Source organism: Leptonotus elevatus, chromosome 1 (assembly GCF_054856555.1).
Source record: "Leptonotus elevatus isolate MCC_2025b chromosome 1, RoL_Lele_1.0, whole genome shotgun sequence".
Taxonomy (NCBI): Eukaryota; Metazoa; Chordata; class Actinopteri; order Syngnathiformes; family Syngnathidae; genus Leptonotus; species Leptonotus elevatus.
Window position 1 is genome coordinate 7,046,494 of NC_141239.1, and position 18,224 is coordinate 7,064,717.

An 18,224-nucleotide genomic window follows, 5' to 3' on the forward strand; every position below is an offset into this window, starting at 1 on the left:
AAAAAAAACCATCTCAACCACATAATATTGTAAAATTTATTTTCATGGCATTAATATAATGTATGTGAGCAGACGCTATCAAAATAATAAACATAAAAACAATATTTTACAGGAAGTAAGCATCAGCAGCGTCACTACCACTTTTGAGATGACTGAACAGAGAAGTGGATTGCAAAACACGGAGTGCTGGTACCACTCAAACATCTACCAGAGACGGACTTTTCCTGATTACGATAAAACCATGGCTAAGTCACACCTGCGTGGTACCAGCAGTCCAGCTTTTGCACTAGAATGTACTGTAGCAGGCTGAAACTGGGTCAGATTACACCTTAAAATCAAATCCTTCCGTGGGATCGTGAACCGGTTCCCCGGATCGAAAGCCAATTTCAGACTACATCGCAGCCCAGGAAAATGGTCGCATGCCAGCACTGGATCCCAATTCATAATCCGCCCTAAAAGTGAGCAGCATTTGGCCCGGGGTTACAGGTTCTGACAGCACTGCAGCTTGCTCCCCCTCTGACCGTCCGTGGTCGGGGGCACGCTGATGTCCACCACATTATTCCCGGGGGACTCGTCATGGGCCGACCGCTCGGCGATCTGCTTCTGCGATACGATGCGGTAGATTTCTGTGGCAGAGCAAAAATAATGATCAGAGTGGACTGTAGAGTGTCCGCTTAAAACTGACAGAACATAAAAAGCCCTCAGTACAGAGAGGATTCATAAAGTCCATTGCTAATATTAAGACAAAAAAAATAGATAAAAACAAATCTGACTGCAATACCTGCCTAAACAAATCATTTAACTGATGAAAATGTCCGCAGTAGTGCCCTGCTTGTATAGCAGTGTAAATTTACTGTCTCCTGAAAATAGCTCATCACACAGCCTTAAATGTCTAAACTGCTAGCAACTAGGGATGCAACAACAAAGGCAATATCGCAATGTTAAAATTGCCACGATATTAAAAGGTTGTATTGCTTTTATGCAGCTCTAGCACTCTCTGGTGGTTAGTTTATTATTCAATTAAATTTTAATTAGGAATGTTTTGGCCACTGTGGCAGTTATCACGCCCATAAATTTGTCATACCAGCAAATATATTTTAACATATCTGTCAAAACATTACTTTTCACCCACTTCAGCCGAACACAATATTGTGAACAACATACCATGTTTGTGAGTTTTATGCCGTATCGTGAGCTTCTTCTTTTTTTTTTTTATATATATCGCTAACATCCCCACAATATATTTATTGTATTGTGAGGTTCATAGCATATTTATCATATGTATGTTTGGATATCGTTACATCCCTACGAGCAACAGAAGTGAGTAAACCCCCAAGTGAAAATGTCCACATTTAGCCATTATTGCGGTCATGTGACTTATGTTATACAATATCTCAAGTGTGAATAGAGAGTGTCAAATTTGGTGTTAGCTGGCTCACACTAATACTGAAAAAAAAAAATTGTTCGCGCCAATTTTGTCTAAAATTTTCAACACAAAAGGTGCAACTTCATTTACTAAAAAAAATTAAGGATCAGGATTCAAGATTTTTTTTTCTTTCTTCAAAGTGGGTTGGACAACTGCCCGTTTGAAATGGGATGGGATGTAACAAGAAACCAGTGAGCATTTAATTGAATCAAGAAATATTTTTCTGGAGGTGATCTTCATTGTACACCTGTTAATAATCTAGAGGGGAAACAAGAGAAAATGATCAATAATAGGCTGCTGTGCAGGAGGATCATGAAGGAGAAACTGGAGAAAGGCATTACAGTATACATTCTGGCCTTGACTCGGGTGACCTTGTTCACAAAAGACAGTCAAAAAATAACTGCCGTCTTGAGCTGAGGGCACAGGCAGAGAAGGCAAATGTGCACCAGCAATATTTACAAATTGTTTCTCAAACCGGGGTCCGCAGTTTCTCCCTTGTAAGGCATCCCGGGCCCAAAATGTTTGAAAACTCTTGGTTTACAATATATTGTCAAAGATGACCCTTTGATTGAAAGGTGTGAGAACACTAACTTTAGCAGTTAGTGATGTTGATACAAAATATAATAGAAGCGTCTCAAAAATCACCATACACTTCCGCTTCCTTTTTTCTATTTGGTTTCAGGTGTCATTCAGACAGACGTGTCACATGAGGCCATCAACATTTGACATGTTAGGCTTTGCACCGTTTGCAATCACATCATTCACTTGCTCACCAATTGACATTGGCGGCGCATTGCAATATTGCCACCTGGCAAGACGTTTTTTAATCCCCCGACTGAAGTCTAGTGGCATTTTTGGGAAGTGTTGGACATGACACACCAAACGACAAGCAGAAGGATTTGATTTTACTCAGGTTTGACAATTGTCGGTTGCTTTCCCTGATCACAGAGATTAAACAAACGTATCTCTCGACTCATGTCAATGTTGAGCATCGTAATCGGAAAGTAAAGATTTGTTATTCCTCGAAGCATCCACTGAATCGCATTTTGTTGATGCCAGTGCAGCCCTACGGATAGACTAGAGCAGTATTTTGCTACTATAGGCAAAACGTCATACGTGTTAGAACTTCTCTACCTGGCATTGGACTGCAATTGGAGACAGAAAAACGTCTCGCTGGGCGGCTATTTTGCATGTCAATTGACAGGGAAATTAACTGCTTCCCAAAACGACAAAACCTAAGCTATCAAATGCTGTTGGCCTCACATCTGCTCAGATCATACCTAAAATGAAAATGAAAAATGAGAAGTGTATAGCGACTTTTGGAACGCCATGGAATCCGCAACCATACCTGTAAGGATATTCTTGAAGGCCTCTTCAACATTTGTTGAGTCCAAGGCTGAAGTTTCTATGAATGACAGGTTGTTTTTCTCTGAAGGGGAAACACATAGGACACAGTAAGTCTTCTGAAAACAAAACAAAAACAGTTATGATAGCTCATGATTCATAAAGTAATATGGATTACAGATGGTCAAGGTCAAGGTTTGTTATACTCCACTAATTGTGTTCAAGAAGAGATGTTACTAAAATTTCTTTGGGCAAATGCTCAGGGAGTTTATTTTTTTATTTATTTTACATATATTACTATTACAGTTTGGAAACCACCTTAACTCATTCACTGCCATTGACGGCTATAAACGTCAAAAATTCATTTTAACTATTTCTATTAGTTTAACATTTTTTCCCACTTTTGTTGAGTATGAAAACCTAGAATTTTTTTTATTGTACATTTAGAACGGATATAAAATGTGTGATTAATTGCAAGGTAACTAGTGAACTCATGCGATTAATTACGATAAAAAAACTTCAATCGCCTGACACTCCAGTTTTTTTATTGTACAATTAGAACAGATATAAAATTTGTGATTAATCGTGAGTTAACTAGTAAAGTCATGCGATTAATAAAAAATGTTTTTTGAATTAATCGCCTCTTGCCCCTAATTTTTAATAATCTCTTTTTATTTTATTTTTATTTTTATGAATTTATGGAAGTGAATGAGTTAATGACCCTGGAAAAGGTACACACTGTTCATCGATGCCAGCGATGTATGACAGGCCACAATTCAGTGCTCTTGCACTAGATGGCAGTAGTGAGTAAATTGAGCAGAGATCATCGGTATGGATATACTTTTTATGATTTTTTTTTGTGACAAACTATATGCCGTGGCTCAATGAAGTGTGGTAAACACTATTAAATAAATAGCACTTAAGGTATACTGTATAAGTGTACCTTATACCTTAAATGAATACATGACTCATTTAGCCATTTTCTTCATGTACAATTAATACTTTTAAAAACACATTTTGCCACTTGCTGTCGACTGAAAATTACATCATAGGAGCTCAGGAAACCGGTAACGACCAATCACGGCTCACCTGTTTTGTGGGTTTGGTCATGTGACCTTAGCAAACTGATCCATGATTGGCCGTTACCTGTTTCCTGAGCACGTGTGATGTCATTTTCAGTCGACAGCAAGTGGCGAAATGTGTTTTTAAAGGCATTAGTTGTACATGAAAAATAATGATGTTATCACATTAATTATAGACAAAATATTATCGCCTTACTGTTGAAAGTAGCTAAACGTGTCAAGTATCCCTTTAAATAACAGAATTGCAACTATTCTCATGCTATTTCTAAAAATGAACTGTTGTCCAGATAGACTTATATTTCACATTTTGCTGCCAAACCTGCAGCTCAATTTCTTGTCCACACAGCTAAAATGGATACTTGCTGAATTAGACAATGCCGAGCAGCTTGAATGCGTGGTCCAAGTGAGGTGCGAGATGTGTGATTGCGTTACACCCTGACACAAATTCAGCTCCACTTTCCAATAGCTCGGAGGAGGCGAACCAAGTGCTGATACATTTTTGTTGCGTTTGCGTACCTGCGAAGGCACGGGCCTCGTCTGTGGGCACGGCCCTCAGGTGGCGTAGGTCGCTCTTGTTGCCCACCAGCATGATGACGATGTTGTTATCAGCGTGATCCCTCAGCTCTTTCAGCCAGCGCTCCACGTTCTCGTAGGTCAGGTGCTTGGCTATGTCGTACACTAGGAGCGCCCCCACGGCCCCTCTGTAGTATCTGTGAAAGACGCAGCGGGTGGTAGTCGGGATGACGTCAAGAACGAAGATGCGCAGTATCTCACAAAAGTGAGTACATTTTTATCAAGATTTTCTTGTATATATATTTTTTCATGAGATAACTTGTCTAACAGTGTCAATTTAATGTCCACTCAAAACAACTGGCAACAAAAGTGAGTCCACCCCTTAGTGGAAAAAGTCCTAATTGGACCTAATTAGTCATTTCCCTACCCGGTATCATTTGATTTTTTTTCAAGTTACAAGGTCTCAGATGTGAATGTGGAGCAGGTGTGTTAAATGTGAACACTGGAAGTTCAATATGCCAGCTCAACTCAAAGAACTCCAGATGGACTCACGCCGAGGTGATGGCTCGGTAGCGCTCCTGTCCCGCAGTGTCCCAGATCTGAGCCTTTATCGTCTTGCCATCCACCTGAATGCTGCGTGTTGCAAACTCCACACCGATGGTGCTTTTGCTCTCCAGGTTGAACTCATTTCGTGTGAATCGAGAGAGCAGGTTACTCTTACCGACACCCGAGTCCCCAATTAACACCACTGTAGAAGAGAGGAAAAGCAAGGTCAAGCATTAGATAGAAAGTAGAGATTGAACGACTAAAGATTTTTTGTAGCCACATATATGTTTTTCAATGGACAGGCATATAAACAAATAAAAAGCTAATCATTAAAAATAGAGCTCGCCATTATGCTAATTGTTGTTTTTGTAATTAGTGGGAGTCCAGCACAATTTCTCTCATCTTATTAACATGTGCAATATTAGACATAATAATTTGGTGACGAAGATGGAGTTTTACTTCACGCTGATATGAATCTTTAAGACTAGCGGTGAAGGTGAATGGCTGGACTGGAGCTAGCAAGACTAACAGGCTAGCTAGCTAGCGAGCTACGCTTTCCCACAACTTTAGTTCACTGTAAATTAGCCAACTGGAAGAAAAAATGCCCAAAATATACGATTAACCGACTTAAAGTGTTAAATGACGACACGGAGTAATAAAATAGACTAGTCGACTAATTGATTCAACCCCTATTGGATGGCTGGATAGATGGACAGACAGAAACAAAACAAGTAAGCACAAACAAAAGAGCAGCATTGAGGAGTAGACAGAATACTAAACGTTTTGAATTTTTACATGTGGTGAGTGAGGATTATATTGATTTCAAAATGTGATGAAATGTTTGACTACTATAACAATATGTCTGGTTACTATGCTAGTCACAGGCAACAGCAATACAATATGCAGTTTTCACTTTGTAAAGGAAGCATTTGCATTTGCATTGCTTGCGGAAACATCACAAATGCCCGAAAGTTCGGAATTGTCAATACAGTTGATAATAAAGACTCTTGTTGTTGTCTTGAAGTCCTGTGAGGATCAGAGACAGTCCTGGGAGCTGAGTCAGGATGGGGCACGGGTCTCCTATATACAACACAGCAACAGAGGTGGAGCCTTTGTGTTTTCTCCTCCTCCACAAAGGAAATAGAGCCGAACTCTGTCCCTGCTGACACCATTCTGGTACACGCTGCAGGAAGCCGATAACAGGCTCCACCAAAACCTGAATCGACAGTTTCGGCCCGCCTTGCCCTTCCTGTTTCTCCGCGGCTCGGGACGATGGCTCGGCCAGACAGGGAGAGGGAGAGAGGGGAGCCCTCGCCTCCGGCAGATGCACTATTCATCCCACAGAGGCGACTTTGTTACATCTAAATAGCCTTTTGGCTCCTGCGCCCCGCAGGATGTTAATGTGCCACAGGAGCTGATATGACCATCAAAGAGGCATTTTGGATCCAGCTGAGCCGGGAAGATAAACAGCAGATCCATCAGCACGAATAATGCATTAAATCATGAGGCTCTTTGTGTCAATAACATCTGCCTGAGGACCATCATCTGAGCTGGAGGTACTTTGGCTGGAACAGGAGGCCAGCCCAAGGCATAAGCCAACTAAGCATCTCCTTAAACCACAAGGTCAACAGAGTTTTGCTTAACCATTTTTGCCACCTCCAAGCAAGCACTATTGTTCAAATGAATGCTTCTCTGGAAGTACATTTACATTTTCAAATGATATCATCCTGGAACATTCCTAGGCAGTCACAATGTCTCATTCCTGGCGACCTATTTTATAGAACACCCGGCGGGCTCCTCGTGTGGTACTTTTGGCTACTGGTGACCTATAATTTGATTTATTCTTGCGCTTTGTTGTTGTTGTTGCTGTTGTTGTATGGCCTTAGATGAAGTTCCGTATCCCACAGTTAAGTGTAAATCAACCCCAGTCCACTCTTGGAGTGTACTTTTGTTGAAATTCAACAATAAATGATGAACAATTGATATGATTGGCAGAAATAGAGGGCCCCAACATCGAATTTTGCTGGAGGTTTCGGTCAAATCTGGTCAATGGTTCTCGTGCAATCACTCTTATGGATACACAGAAGTTTAATAGGCCTACAAACAAATAGGGTGTTGCACCCTACCTAGAAACATAGCTGCAGGCGTTGAAATGTTGTACTGACAGCGTTTTTTGTTTTAAGATCATTATTCTGGCCTTACATAAACACAGGCCCAAATACTTGGACAATTCTCACCTGTCCTAATCTGCATAACGGACGCAGCGAAAGGCTAAAAACGCCTTTTCAAAGCAATGACTGTATGAACCGGTGTAAAAGAGAAACGCGATCATTTTTTTCTCTCTCTCTCCTTTACCTTTGAACAAGAAATCGTATTCATCGTCTCGGTTCCCCATTCTAGACGAGGCCGCTCCGACGCTTGTCCCCCGGAGGATGATGTGTGAAGTATGGAAAGGAAAGGTGGGTTTAAAAGAAGCTAAAAATATGGCAAAGGTTAGCGGAGGGACTGAAATGCGCCAATGCTTGCTGTCAGCGCTGCAGGAAGGCACAGCAACTACCAACTCTGCAGAGGGAGGAGTCCCTGCGATACGAATATCTTCCTCCAGGAGGCGCGCCTCTCGTTGACACGCCGATGCTGCCTCAGACCGCAGACAACGAATGACAACAATGCAGGAGTGAGCTTACAATTGTGCCACACAAAAACCCTCCAAAAGATCACTTTAAGAGGCTGTTATAGGAAGTTTGTGTCTGGTTGTTTGGTTAAGTCTCTTGACTGGATATTAATGTTCATTGTTTTAGTTGTCACGTTAGTTTTATGAGTTTTGTTTACATTTTGAATTGACTTGTCATTTTATCAATACACTGCAAAATGTAGTACATTACTGCAAATCACTTCATATTTCAGTAACACAATTTTGGTGTTTTACATAAATGACCTTTAAGAGAAAAATATACGATCTTTATTTGATCATATGCTTCTTTTTCATGATATTGTAAATCGTTTACATCTCTTGCACTGTATTTTGCTAATAAACAAGAAATGGCAGAAATAATAAAAATTGAAAATGATAATGTATTATTATTATTATACCAAAAGGGCCACTAAATAATGTTTGTGGTTGTAGAATTTTAAAGTTAAAACAAATAAAAAAATCTTAAAATGTTCATTAAAAATAATTTTATTTCTTTAACAATAAGAATAATGATGATAATTAGTAATCTTATTGCAATACTAATAGTAATGTTAGTGAATTGTTTTATATTTTCTGATTAATTTTAGTAAATACTTTTAATAGATTTTTTGCAGCAAATAAAACAAAAGTGGCCCCTTATGTCGAATATTTCGTTCACGCAGCACACACACATACATGTACATGAAGAGTTCAATTGCTATTTTTGGGGGGAGAATAAGCGCAGTATTGTTCATTCGGTAATCTTACCGATTCAACATGTCAACATTTGTGTGTGCGTGTGTATGTGCGTGCGTGTGAGTTTGTGCTTAACTGAATACTACAGAATCCCGACAAGAGTCATGAAATTGTCAGGAGACCAGAGGAAGGATGAAAGAAAAGAAAGATGAAATAAAGTGAAATCCAGCACCAACCAGACACCACTACTCACAGAGTTACAAACCAGAATCTTTCACCAACCCCAGAAACATCTAAATTCCAACAAATTAGGGAGACCTCAAGAGACCAGAGGAAAGACTGAAGAAAGGTGAAGCAGAGTGAGATCCACAAACACCAGCCTCGATCTATTTAGCGACCAGAGAAGCAAATTGTGTTTGAATTTCCATGGATGTTGGTGTGGTGGATCTGGCATGCATGAGAACCTCCACCAAAGAGGGGAGCCGTCGACCCTGGCCAGACAGGGCAATCACACAGTCCCAGAGGGCCCCCCAGGCCGCGGCAGCACCAGGGCACAACCCCAAGCCCTGCAGGGGCCACCGGCCGGAGAGCAAACCCAGGAGCCCGGAGCGTCCCCCACAGAGTTCTGTTGCTAGCACTAACCCTAATTAACATAAACATAAAGCCAAAAAACAACATTTTATTCAAGCACACAGTTTTGTTTTTTTACTTATATTGTAACCGTAAATTAAAACGTCGAACGCAATTACGCTATGCTAACAATTTTGACGTTAGTAATGCGGTTCTCCTTTAAAAGTCATGATGACACTTGGCTCCGCCCCTTAATAGCCTTGTTCTCTTCCTATTGGCTGAGAAGAATGTCAGCTGCTGCCGCAAAGTTGCACGTGCATTTTGATGCATGCTGAAATCAAGATGGCAGCCTCCATGGTTCGGTGTTACCAAGTAGGTTCATACGTCCTTCATTATCCTTCCTCACTCCCAATGAATACTTAATGTTGAGGCATAAGCAGCTTTGGTTTGGGGTTTGTCTTTGTTGGTCCACTTCGGTGGTGGACAGCCTTGCAATTGTAATTTATGTGGCAGAAGATGGATGAATGAAATGGGCTTCCGTGTCGTACACGCCAAGTGGCGTTTAAAACAAAATAGGACTTGGCAATGAATTGTGGCAGTCGTTTAATATTGCTCAGTATGTAGCAATCCTTATTATATGAATTAAGCCTCTTTTTAGCCATGACACAGATATTCTTCACCAGTGATTCGTTTCAGTATAGAATGTAAAGACTGTTCTCTTCATTGTAGCTGTTGAAGTTAATTTCCGTATAGAATGTAAGGACTCTTTTCTTCCTTGTAGCTGGTTGGTAAACATCGCTCAGCCTTTTGTTCCCGGCCGCTGTGGTCAAGTTGGAGAGGAGACGCTGACGGGTTACACAAGAGTCAAGCAGCAGCACTGCAGGTAAACTACAGAAGCCGATCCTTAATTGTAATGAAACTCATTTATAAGCCAATTTAGAACAAAAGTGACTCCCTGTTGTTATATTTGTGCAGCGGTAACTTAAGTTATTATACTGTATTCGCATCTTGAAGTTAATGTGTTTGGGGCTTGCAGTGCAAATACAATAATGTAGCATGGCTTTAAACCCCACCCCCTTAAGACTCTGTGATGCAAGTTAGACAAGTTGTTGCAACGATGTGAGAGGGCTGTGACAATTCAGTATAACACATTTGTATATGGTCTAAATGTAAAATGTGATCCCTCATCGGTACCGTAGTCTCATTTTTTAAATATTAATTGTTACTATATAGCAATGATTGTATGTGTGTGTATAACACTATACCTATATTTCATCAGGTTCGACATGCCTCGGGTCGCAAAGGTTTCCTGGGAGAGTTTGTGGATAACCTTCGTCAGGAGTTCAGTAAGAATCAGGAGATGAAGGAGAACATTAAGAAGTTCAGAGAGGAGGCCAAGAGACTTGAGGAGTCAGATGCTCTCCAGCAGGCGCGGAGGAAATATGTAAGATTATTATATTTAATTATTTTTTTAAAGTTTTTTTTTTTTTAAATAAACGAATAATGTCTTTGTGATTGTTTTAAATCAGTGTTACATGTTGGCTTTTATATTTATTTCTGCAGAAATCAATAGAGGCGGAGACGGCGAAGACCTCTGAAGTATTTAAAAAGACACTGGGCTCCTTGACGGAAACTGTGAAGGAGGTAAGTAACGGAGCAAAACCTGAACATTTGAGCTCTTGTCTATAAATGTCTGTCCCTCTGTCAAAAAAGAAATGGATTGTAAGTAACACGGCATCTCACATTTGGGGTGTACTGTACATCTATGCTAAGTATGCATAAATGGAGTGTACAGCAGATCAATCTAAACAATTGAAAGCTGCTCTTTATTTAATTGCTTCTATAATAAAATGCCTTTTTTTTAAATTAACATGTCAACAGCAGTATTAGGCATGTGCTGTTTTTGTTTATTTTCCAAAGTTAATACATTTTACAGTGTAAATATTTTTTAATCATAGACAATTATAGTAGCTTCTATAATCTGATTTAAATTGGAAAAAAATACGACAAAAAAAAATCCTGTGCAAATTCCTGTAAGTGTTCCGAATGCACAACAACAGCTAAACGTTTTTTCTTTTTACATCCACTACAGTCGGTGCATCCTACTCCCTATACAGTGCCGTACTGAGGGGGTCACGCCATTTTGTAGGGGTATCAGAATGTCCAGGGAGCAAAAATGTAGGGCACTCAAAATTAACCACAATGCACTCTGAAAAGTAGTGAACATCGATGCTCACTCAACCGGGTTGATATAGACCACAACCACAATGCATTGCGAGTTTGAAAGAAAAAAAAACATGGCGCAAGCGCGAGAATCAAAGCGATGCATTAAATATATACTACCGAAATAATTAATTTGTAGTTGGTGGGGAGCGCAAAATATTTTCTACTTAGGGGGACATAAAAATAATTGAGAAGCACTGATATAGTCCAATAAGTATTGTGCATTTAATATCTTTCTGACAGTGAAGATGTACCTAATGAATTGACCATTACATGTATATTCAGCAAATAAAACAGAAACCCATTCTCGAATCAGTAATTGCTGTGCGTTAAGTATTTAAAGTGAAGTGAGCACACAATTCAGTTGTTGAACTGCGTCGAACACAGAGTATTGAGGAGGTGAGTCGGACGGACATTGGGAAGAAAATCAAGGAGGGTGTGGAAGAAGCAGCCCGCAGCGCCATGAACTCTGCTGAGACCGTTTCCAAAGAAGGAGAACGATTCGGCAAGACCAGCGCCTTCCAGGCTATCTCACAGGTGAGAGGAGGGGGCGGAAAAAAAAAAAGACTAATAATTGACTTTCTTTCTATACTTGTGCTAGTTTCCATCCATCTTGCTGTTTTTTGTTAGTACCCAGCTGACTGTGACATGGTGGTAACTGGGTTATGATTAATAATCTTGTGCTGTAATTGGGGCACTAACACAGTTGGCTGCCTCTCGCACTCAAATAGTTGAGCTGAGTGATGCTTTACTGTCGCCCCTGCAGAGTGTTGAATCCATGAAGAAGGAGATTGATGTTGGCGACACTGGACCTTACAGAGCTCCCCCTCAGCTGAGGAAGAGGAGTGATTTTTCTTCAAAGGGAGCAGATAGCGACACGAGAGTATTTGAGGCCAATGAGTAAGGAATTATTGGCGCAGGTGTAAAACCTAAAGTAATCACACTTTATGATCGGAATTCCAGAATTTTTTGGGCTACTGGTGTGTCATCAAGAATGTACTTGTGGACTGTTGTTGATTCTATTTTGTATTTGCAGGGAGGATTTGGGTGTTGTTCTCCACAAGGACTCAAAGTGGTATCAACAGTGGAAGGACTTCAAAGACAATAACATGGTTTTCAATAGTAAGGCAGAATTGTATTTATTTTTTCCCCTAGTAACACTTAAGTAGACCGCGCACTACAGCACTTCCCAACCAGCAGACCATTTGTTAATGGGTCACATAAGAGACTGAACAAAAAACAAGTTCCCCCCCCCCCTTTTTTTTTTTTTTTACCTGTGCCACTTAACTCAGTCAACCCGATCATCTTGGTCACATGATAAGATAATTAAAAAAGTAAGCCCGCCAAGAGATAGAAGAGAGGCTCGCAAATTGAATTTTGCATTATAATACAAGCCTGGATTGACAACGTGGCAGAATATTCAGGGAGCAAGTACAGAATTCCTTGTTTCTGTTTCCAACTTGCTATCTTTGTGAAGCAGGATTTTCTGCAATGATGGCGACAAAAACAAAATTACCATGTCAGTCTTTGGGTGTTATTACGTAAAAAGGAAACAAGCACAGAGCTCCCACTAATATCACTTTCAGCCTAATGCTTGTATTTGTTTTTATGCCTGTCTTTTGAAATATTTATGTTCATGAAACGGGTCTGAGGGGCCAAAAAAAAAGGTCTGCCCTTTTGTGCAGATGCAGGTAATTCCTTTTTTAAGCAGTAGGTGGCAGTATACACATTACATTTGGATTACACAATGCAGTTCAGTACTGTATTCATAGATGAACTATAACAATGTGCTCCATCGGGTTAAAATTTGATTCATAATCATCACATTGTGTTCTTAAAGTTTTGTGTCTTCTTTTTTGTCCTCTGCAGGGTTCTTTGAGATGAAGATGAAATATGACGAAAGTGACAATGTCCTTGTCCGAGCTTCCAGAGCCGTGACTGACCGTGTCACCACCGTTCTCGGTAGTGAGCTTCTCATTCTCACTGAATTCTCTTTAAATCTACAAAAAGAAAATCTGAAGTGTCATTTGGGTTATAAAATAACTTAATATTTAATGTTGATGTTGTTTTGTTTTCCTAGGTGGTCTTTTCTCCAAGACAGAGATGTCAGAGGTGCTGACTGAGATTGTGAAGGCGGACCCCAAATTTGACAAGGACTCTTTTCTCAAACAGTGTGAGAAAGACATCATCCCAAACATACTGGAGGTGAAATATTGCCCTTTGTTCTTATAATCAATTACAGATCATTTGTTTGGAATGTAAAGTGTGGGATGAGACTTGGCAGTCAGACTTTCATCTGGTCTTTATAGTCAAATTAGCCCCATGCTGTAATGTCTGCCAATTTGATGTGATTTGTACCTAAACGTATTTTTAAAAATGTAGCAAGAGTCCTGAACTTGAGTTTTTGTGTTCTTTCTATAGGCTATGATTCGTGGAGAGCTGGATGTACTGAAAGACTGGTGCTACGAAGCAGTAAGTTCCACATGAGCTGGCCCATGCAAACTTTACCTTGTTTAATGTGTGACCGAAGAGGCAAGATAAATCTGATTGTAATATTGCCATGGTAGATAGTTCACGCGTCGTGCTAAGTATATTTTCTCACATCTGATGCATATTTTGCTTTCTGTTCTCAGACATATAGTCAGCTCGCCCATCCCATCCAGCAGGCTAGAGCTTTGGGGTTGCTGTTCCAGTCCAAAATCCTTGATATTGATAATATTGATGTAAGTGTCCACACACCGACCTTTAATAAATGCACACAATTTATTTTCCTACTCAATTAAATTTAATGCGCAATTCTTGTCAGACTAATTGACTCACTAGTTTAAGTCCTACAACTCGTATGATGTTTTGTGAATCAAATGTCGTCTATTAAATGTGTTTTATTCTCTTGTCTTGTTCTTGGTTATAGTTGGCCATGGGGAAGATGATGGACCAGGGCCCAGTGCTGATCATCACCTTTCAGGCCCAAGTGGTCATGGTTCTACGAAGCCCCAAAGGAGACATCGTGGAAGGAGATCCGGTTAGTGCATTTATTTTTACTGAACCGTTGTGACGAATTCCTATTGCCTTTTTTTTTTTTTTTTTCACTTGCTGAGGTTTTTTTTTTTCCCCGGGTTCATACTGTGCCCCCCTTTTTGGACAGGTTGTGACTGGGCGGGACTTGCCCTTTTAGGAATCAATAAAGCAATCTGAAGAATCTGATGTAATTCCATTGACTGTTAAAGCTGAACTGCTTAAATACATGCCTCTTTCACATTCATTTTAAGTATAGCACAGTAGAGCCCCAGACTAACCTTTTTACTAGAGGTGCAAGTACAAAATTTTAGGGGTGCACAATGTCAATGTAAATATTAACATCCACTCATTCATTCATTACATTACTGAAAAGTTTGGAACAAAAGTTTATCATTATGAACCCCTCCCCCCAAAAAAGAAGAAACAATCATCAAATTTACTACTGTACTTCCACAAAGTTTGTCAGTAGCAAAAAAATACCCCCCCCCCCCAATAATCAAATTTAATACTTGCACATACGAATAGATGCCTAATTTACTTCCACCAAGTTTGTCAGTCGCAAAAAAATAAAATCTAATCAGCAAATTTACTAGTCGCACATGTGCAAGTAGATGACAAATTTACTTCTGCAAAATTGGTTTACTGGCACACACAAAAAAAGCAAATTTACTAGTCACTTGTTTTTTTTTAAATTGTTATTTTATATTTATTATTTATTTATTTACTTCCACCAAATTTGTCAGTAGTAAACAAAAAACACAAAAAAACCAGCAAATTTACTAGTCACTTGTTTTTTTTAAATTGTTATTTTATATTTATTATTTATTTATTTACTTCCACCAAATTTGTCAGTAGCAAACAAAAAACACAAAAAAACCCAGCAAATTTACTAGTCACTTGTTTTTTAAAAATAATAATTTTATATTTATTTATTTATTATTAATTATTTATTTAGTTCCACCAAGTTTGTCAGTAGCACAAAAAAAGCCAGCAAATTTACTACTCACACGTGCAAGTTGATTACAAATTTACTTCAACTGTCTCAAATTTTAGGGGCAAAATGTCACCTACCGCTGCAGAATCATGTCTCCGTGTTGAATTAGAATCTGCACTTAAACAGTCCTCTTGATCATACTGCTCACATTTTAACAACTAATAATATATGATGAACAATACATTGCCATTGCGAGGTTTCAAGCAGGTGTTACCAGAGGGAAGTAAGTGGTCAATAAGCTTACAAGTTTTATCAGTCGGTGACAACAGATATTGAAAGAAATAATAATATTAATTGGTTGAATCAGGAATAAGGTTAGAGAAAGTCAAACTACGTTCACATTCTGACATGTCAGCTGAAAGCCCAATATCCCTATTGTTTTGTGAGTAACATTTCTGCTCTCCTCCCCTTAACAGGAGAAGGTATTGAGGACGATGTATGTTTGGGCGCTGTGTCGCGACCAGGAGGAGCTGAACCCCAACGCAGCGTGGAGACTCCTCGACATCTCCGCATCCAGCACTGAGCAGGTCCTCTAAGAAGGTGGGAGGAGGGGGGACATCAGTGAATAGACACACTAACTGGAAATAAGTGCAGACGCAGCGAGGAGGAGTCTGGAATACCTGCAAGTAGTCATGCTTTCTGAAAGGAGGATAAATCCAGGTAGCATTTTGTTTTTGCACATTATTTCTCTTTTGCCATCACGATTTAAGAGGCTTAATGTGCACCTTTGGGAAAACGGATGCACAACTTTGAAGAAGTTGCCTCCGTGGATACTTGATTTCCATGTTTGATCTTTAAAGATGCACTTGAGCAAAGGATGTCAACAACTTGAATGGTCGCATTTCATGCAACAGTCCATCAACACCAGCCAGGAAGCCACAAAGGATTTATTGATATATTTTTTTTATCACATGATCAGTATTTGTCAACCATGATGATGGTTGAGATCCGGATGATTCTCTATTCAAAAACTGAAGCAAATAACTACGTTGACCTCCAACGTGGCGCCGCATGCATGGAAAACTTTCTATACATGGTGGGGGTGAAACTGCTTGCAAGAACACTTTTTAAGTTGTTTTTTTTAGCAGTAGAATAATATTGCAAATAATCCATCATATACAGATAGCTATAGTAGATTGTAAGACAAAGACTGAAGCATCTCAGAATATCTTCCTTGTGAATATTATTAAGTTGAGGATCGTCAAACCACATGTTGTATAGCTTGACTGTATGATACGGTGCCACAAGTCATTATGAATTACTACTAGAGGTCTTGGAATATATCTAATAAATTGGTGAGTAAATGTATACTATATAGGATGTGACCTACAGCTTGCAGACGAAAAACATCTGCATGCTTATTTTTCTGTCATTCTACGTTGTCTATAATAGTTCAATGTAAATATATGGGACCATATTGGAGTACACGATGAAGGCATCCTCACTGACTGAGCATCATGTTTCACTTCCAGGATTGTTCAAATGTTAGTTGTTGATACCACATGTTATTGTTGAATAAGTGAATACTAAAGTTAACTTCTTTTTTTTATTTTTTATACGGTCTTTGTTTATTCATCACATTTCACTGCTCTGAACAGACTGTGATTGCTTTACACCACTTTTACTATTTCGGTATATATATATATATTTTTGCGTTGGTGCCACTTACCAGTGAGCTGCGTCGTTCTCATTTTGTTATTAGAATAACTGTAAATATCTCATTTAAGCAACTAGCAGAGAGCGTCATTTAATTTTGAGTGTCTGTCATTCGGCGATTGTCAACAGTCGGGACACCCTTCCGTCATCGTCAATCCGTCAACGTTATTTTAACCGGGCTTCCATCATCGCTAAATTACAGCCACTATTTTATTTATGACCAACAAAAGATTTCATGAGTGCAGTCCATCAACGTAATTTTAATCACGCTTTCATTCATTGCATTTCGTCACCACTAATTTCAACTTGACATTGTCTGTTACTATTCTTCTCAATATTGTCACCACATAGTATGTGCACACTGCCGTAACTGCCAGGACTACTGCCGTGCACGGTCAATGGTCCGCTTTTTAGGGCCCCTTACCTGTTCGATAACCTGCCTGATGTAAAATGGTGCGCCGAAGGAGCTGTGTGACAATGTGTATAAAAAACAAAACAGCACTAAACTAATGCTTGCATGAACGTAGCGATAATGAGGAATTTACAACATGAGGTTTACAATATCATCACGGTCACCCGAGCTCACCGTGTGCCTCGGCTGCAGTCCCAGGAAAGAAGTGGAAGTACTCTGTGGTTTGTCAGCAAAGTGGGCGTTGCCGTCATTCATCAGCGAAACATTACATTAATGGATGAAAACCCATTTTCAGCTACTCTTAGTCCGTCAATTTTTCGTAGTTTCGCGTCATTCGTTAATCGTCGACAAAACAGGCGTCAGTCATTGACGGATTTTCGGATTTATAATACTGGCGGAATGCCCACCTCTGGCGACTAGTATGGTTCAAAGATCAGTATTGTAACACATGACCAAAGCATATAATTTGTGGAGACAATGATGAGATATTTAGGAATTTAGAGAATTTTTTTTTTTCTTGACAAGTTTGAATTAACGAGTACTCAGGAAGTACTTCTCAGTTAATATATGATTATGATATATGAATATAGCTTACGGCGAACAAAACCCCACAATCCATTACTGTAATTACAAGCCAGATGCAAAGGATTGTATGTTTCATGAATCGACAAACTGCGTATGAGTTTCATGCTTTGAATTGAGCTACTCTATGTAAATGAACCCGAACAGCGGCCACATTTGAAATAACCTGTGATGTCTACAACATACGCACACGTATAGTACAGACGCTCCTCAAGCATCGTTGCTGAGTCATGAAAAGTGCAAACCAAACGCGGTTTTGTTCCAACATTGTGTCTTAATGTTTGTCAGCAGCTTCAAGATGCCGATGGAAGCAATTAATGTCGATTTCTTGAATCTCACATAGTTTGTGTCCATTCTGCAAATGTACACTGTTTTGCCGTTAAAGTGTATAGTCAATATTTAAGCTGTCCAAAAAAGTACCAGTTTTTAATGTACATTGTGTCTTTCAAGCTCATTCAGCATCTGCGTTTAAAAAAAGAAAATACTTTTTT

At 39.5% G+C, this 18,224-nt stretch overlaps 2 protein-coding genes across 2 annotated transcripts; one reads left to right on the forward strand and one right to left on the reverse strand.

The window, feature by feature from the left end:
- Positions 1-22: 22 nt before the first annotated feature.
- On the reverse strand, positions 23-7,510 carry LOC147180517 (ras-related protein Rab-11B). Its single transcript, XM_086072755.1, has 5 exons — positions 7,267-7,510; positions 4,918-5,113; positions 4,369-4,562; positions 2,775-2,855; positions 23-626 (listed from the first exon to the last, which is right to left on the reverse strand). Exons 1-5 carry the CDS (start codon positions 7,304-7,306, stop codon positions 481-483), a joined length of 657 nt encoding a protein of 218 aa, XP_085928881.1. The 5' UTR covers positions 7,307-7,510; the 3' UTR covers positions 23-480.
- Positions 7,511-9,150: 1,640 nt separating this feature from the next.
- On the forward strand, positions 9,151-16,513 carry LOC147180518 (mitochondrial import inner membrane translocase subunit TIM44-like). The gene is made up of 13 exons (XM_086077155.1): positions 9,151-9,220; positions 9,630-9,731; positions 10,128-10,292; positions 10,412-10,492; positions 11,459-11,608; positions 11,838-11,971; positions 12,108-12,193; positions 12,941-13,033; positions 13,152-13,276; positions 13,493-13,543; positions 13,705-13,794; positions 13,983-14,093; positions 15,500-16,513. The coding sequence occupies exons 1-13, from the start codon at positions 9,173-9,175 to the stop codon at positions 15,617-15,619; spliced, it is 1,356 nt and encodes a 451-aa protein (XP_085933281.1). The 5' UTR covers positions 9,151-9,172; the 3' UTR covers positions 15,620-16,513.
- Positions 16,514-18,224: the final 1,711 nt, after the last annotated feature.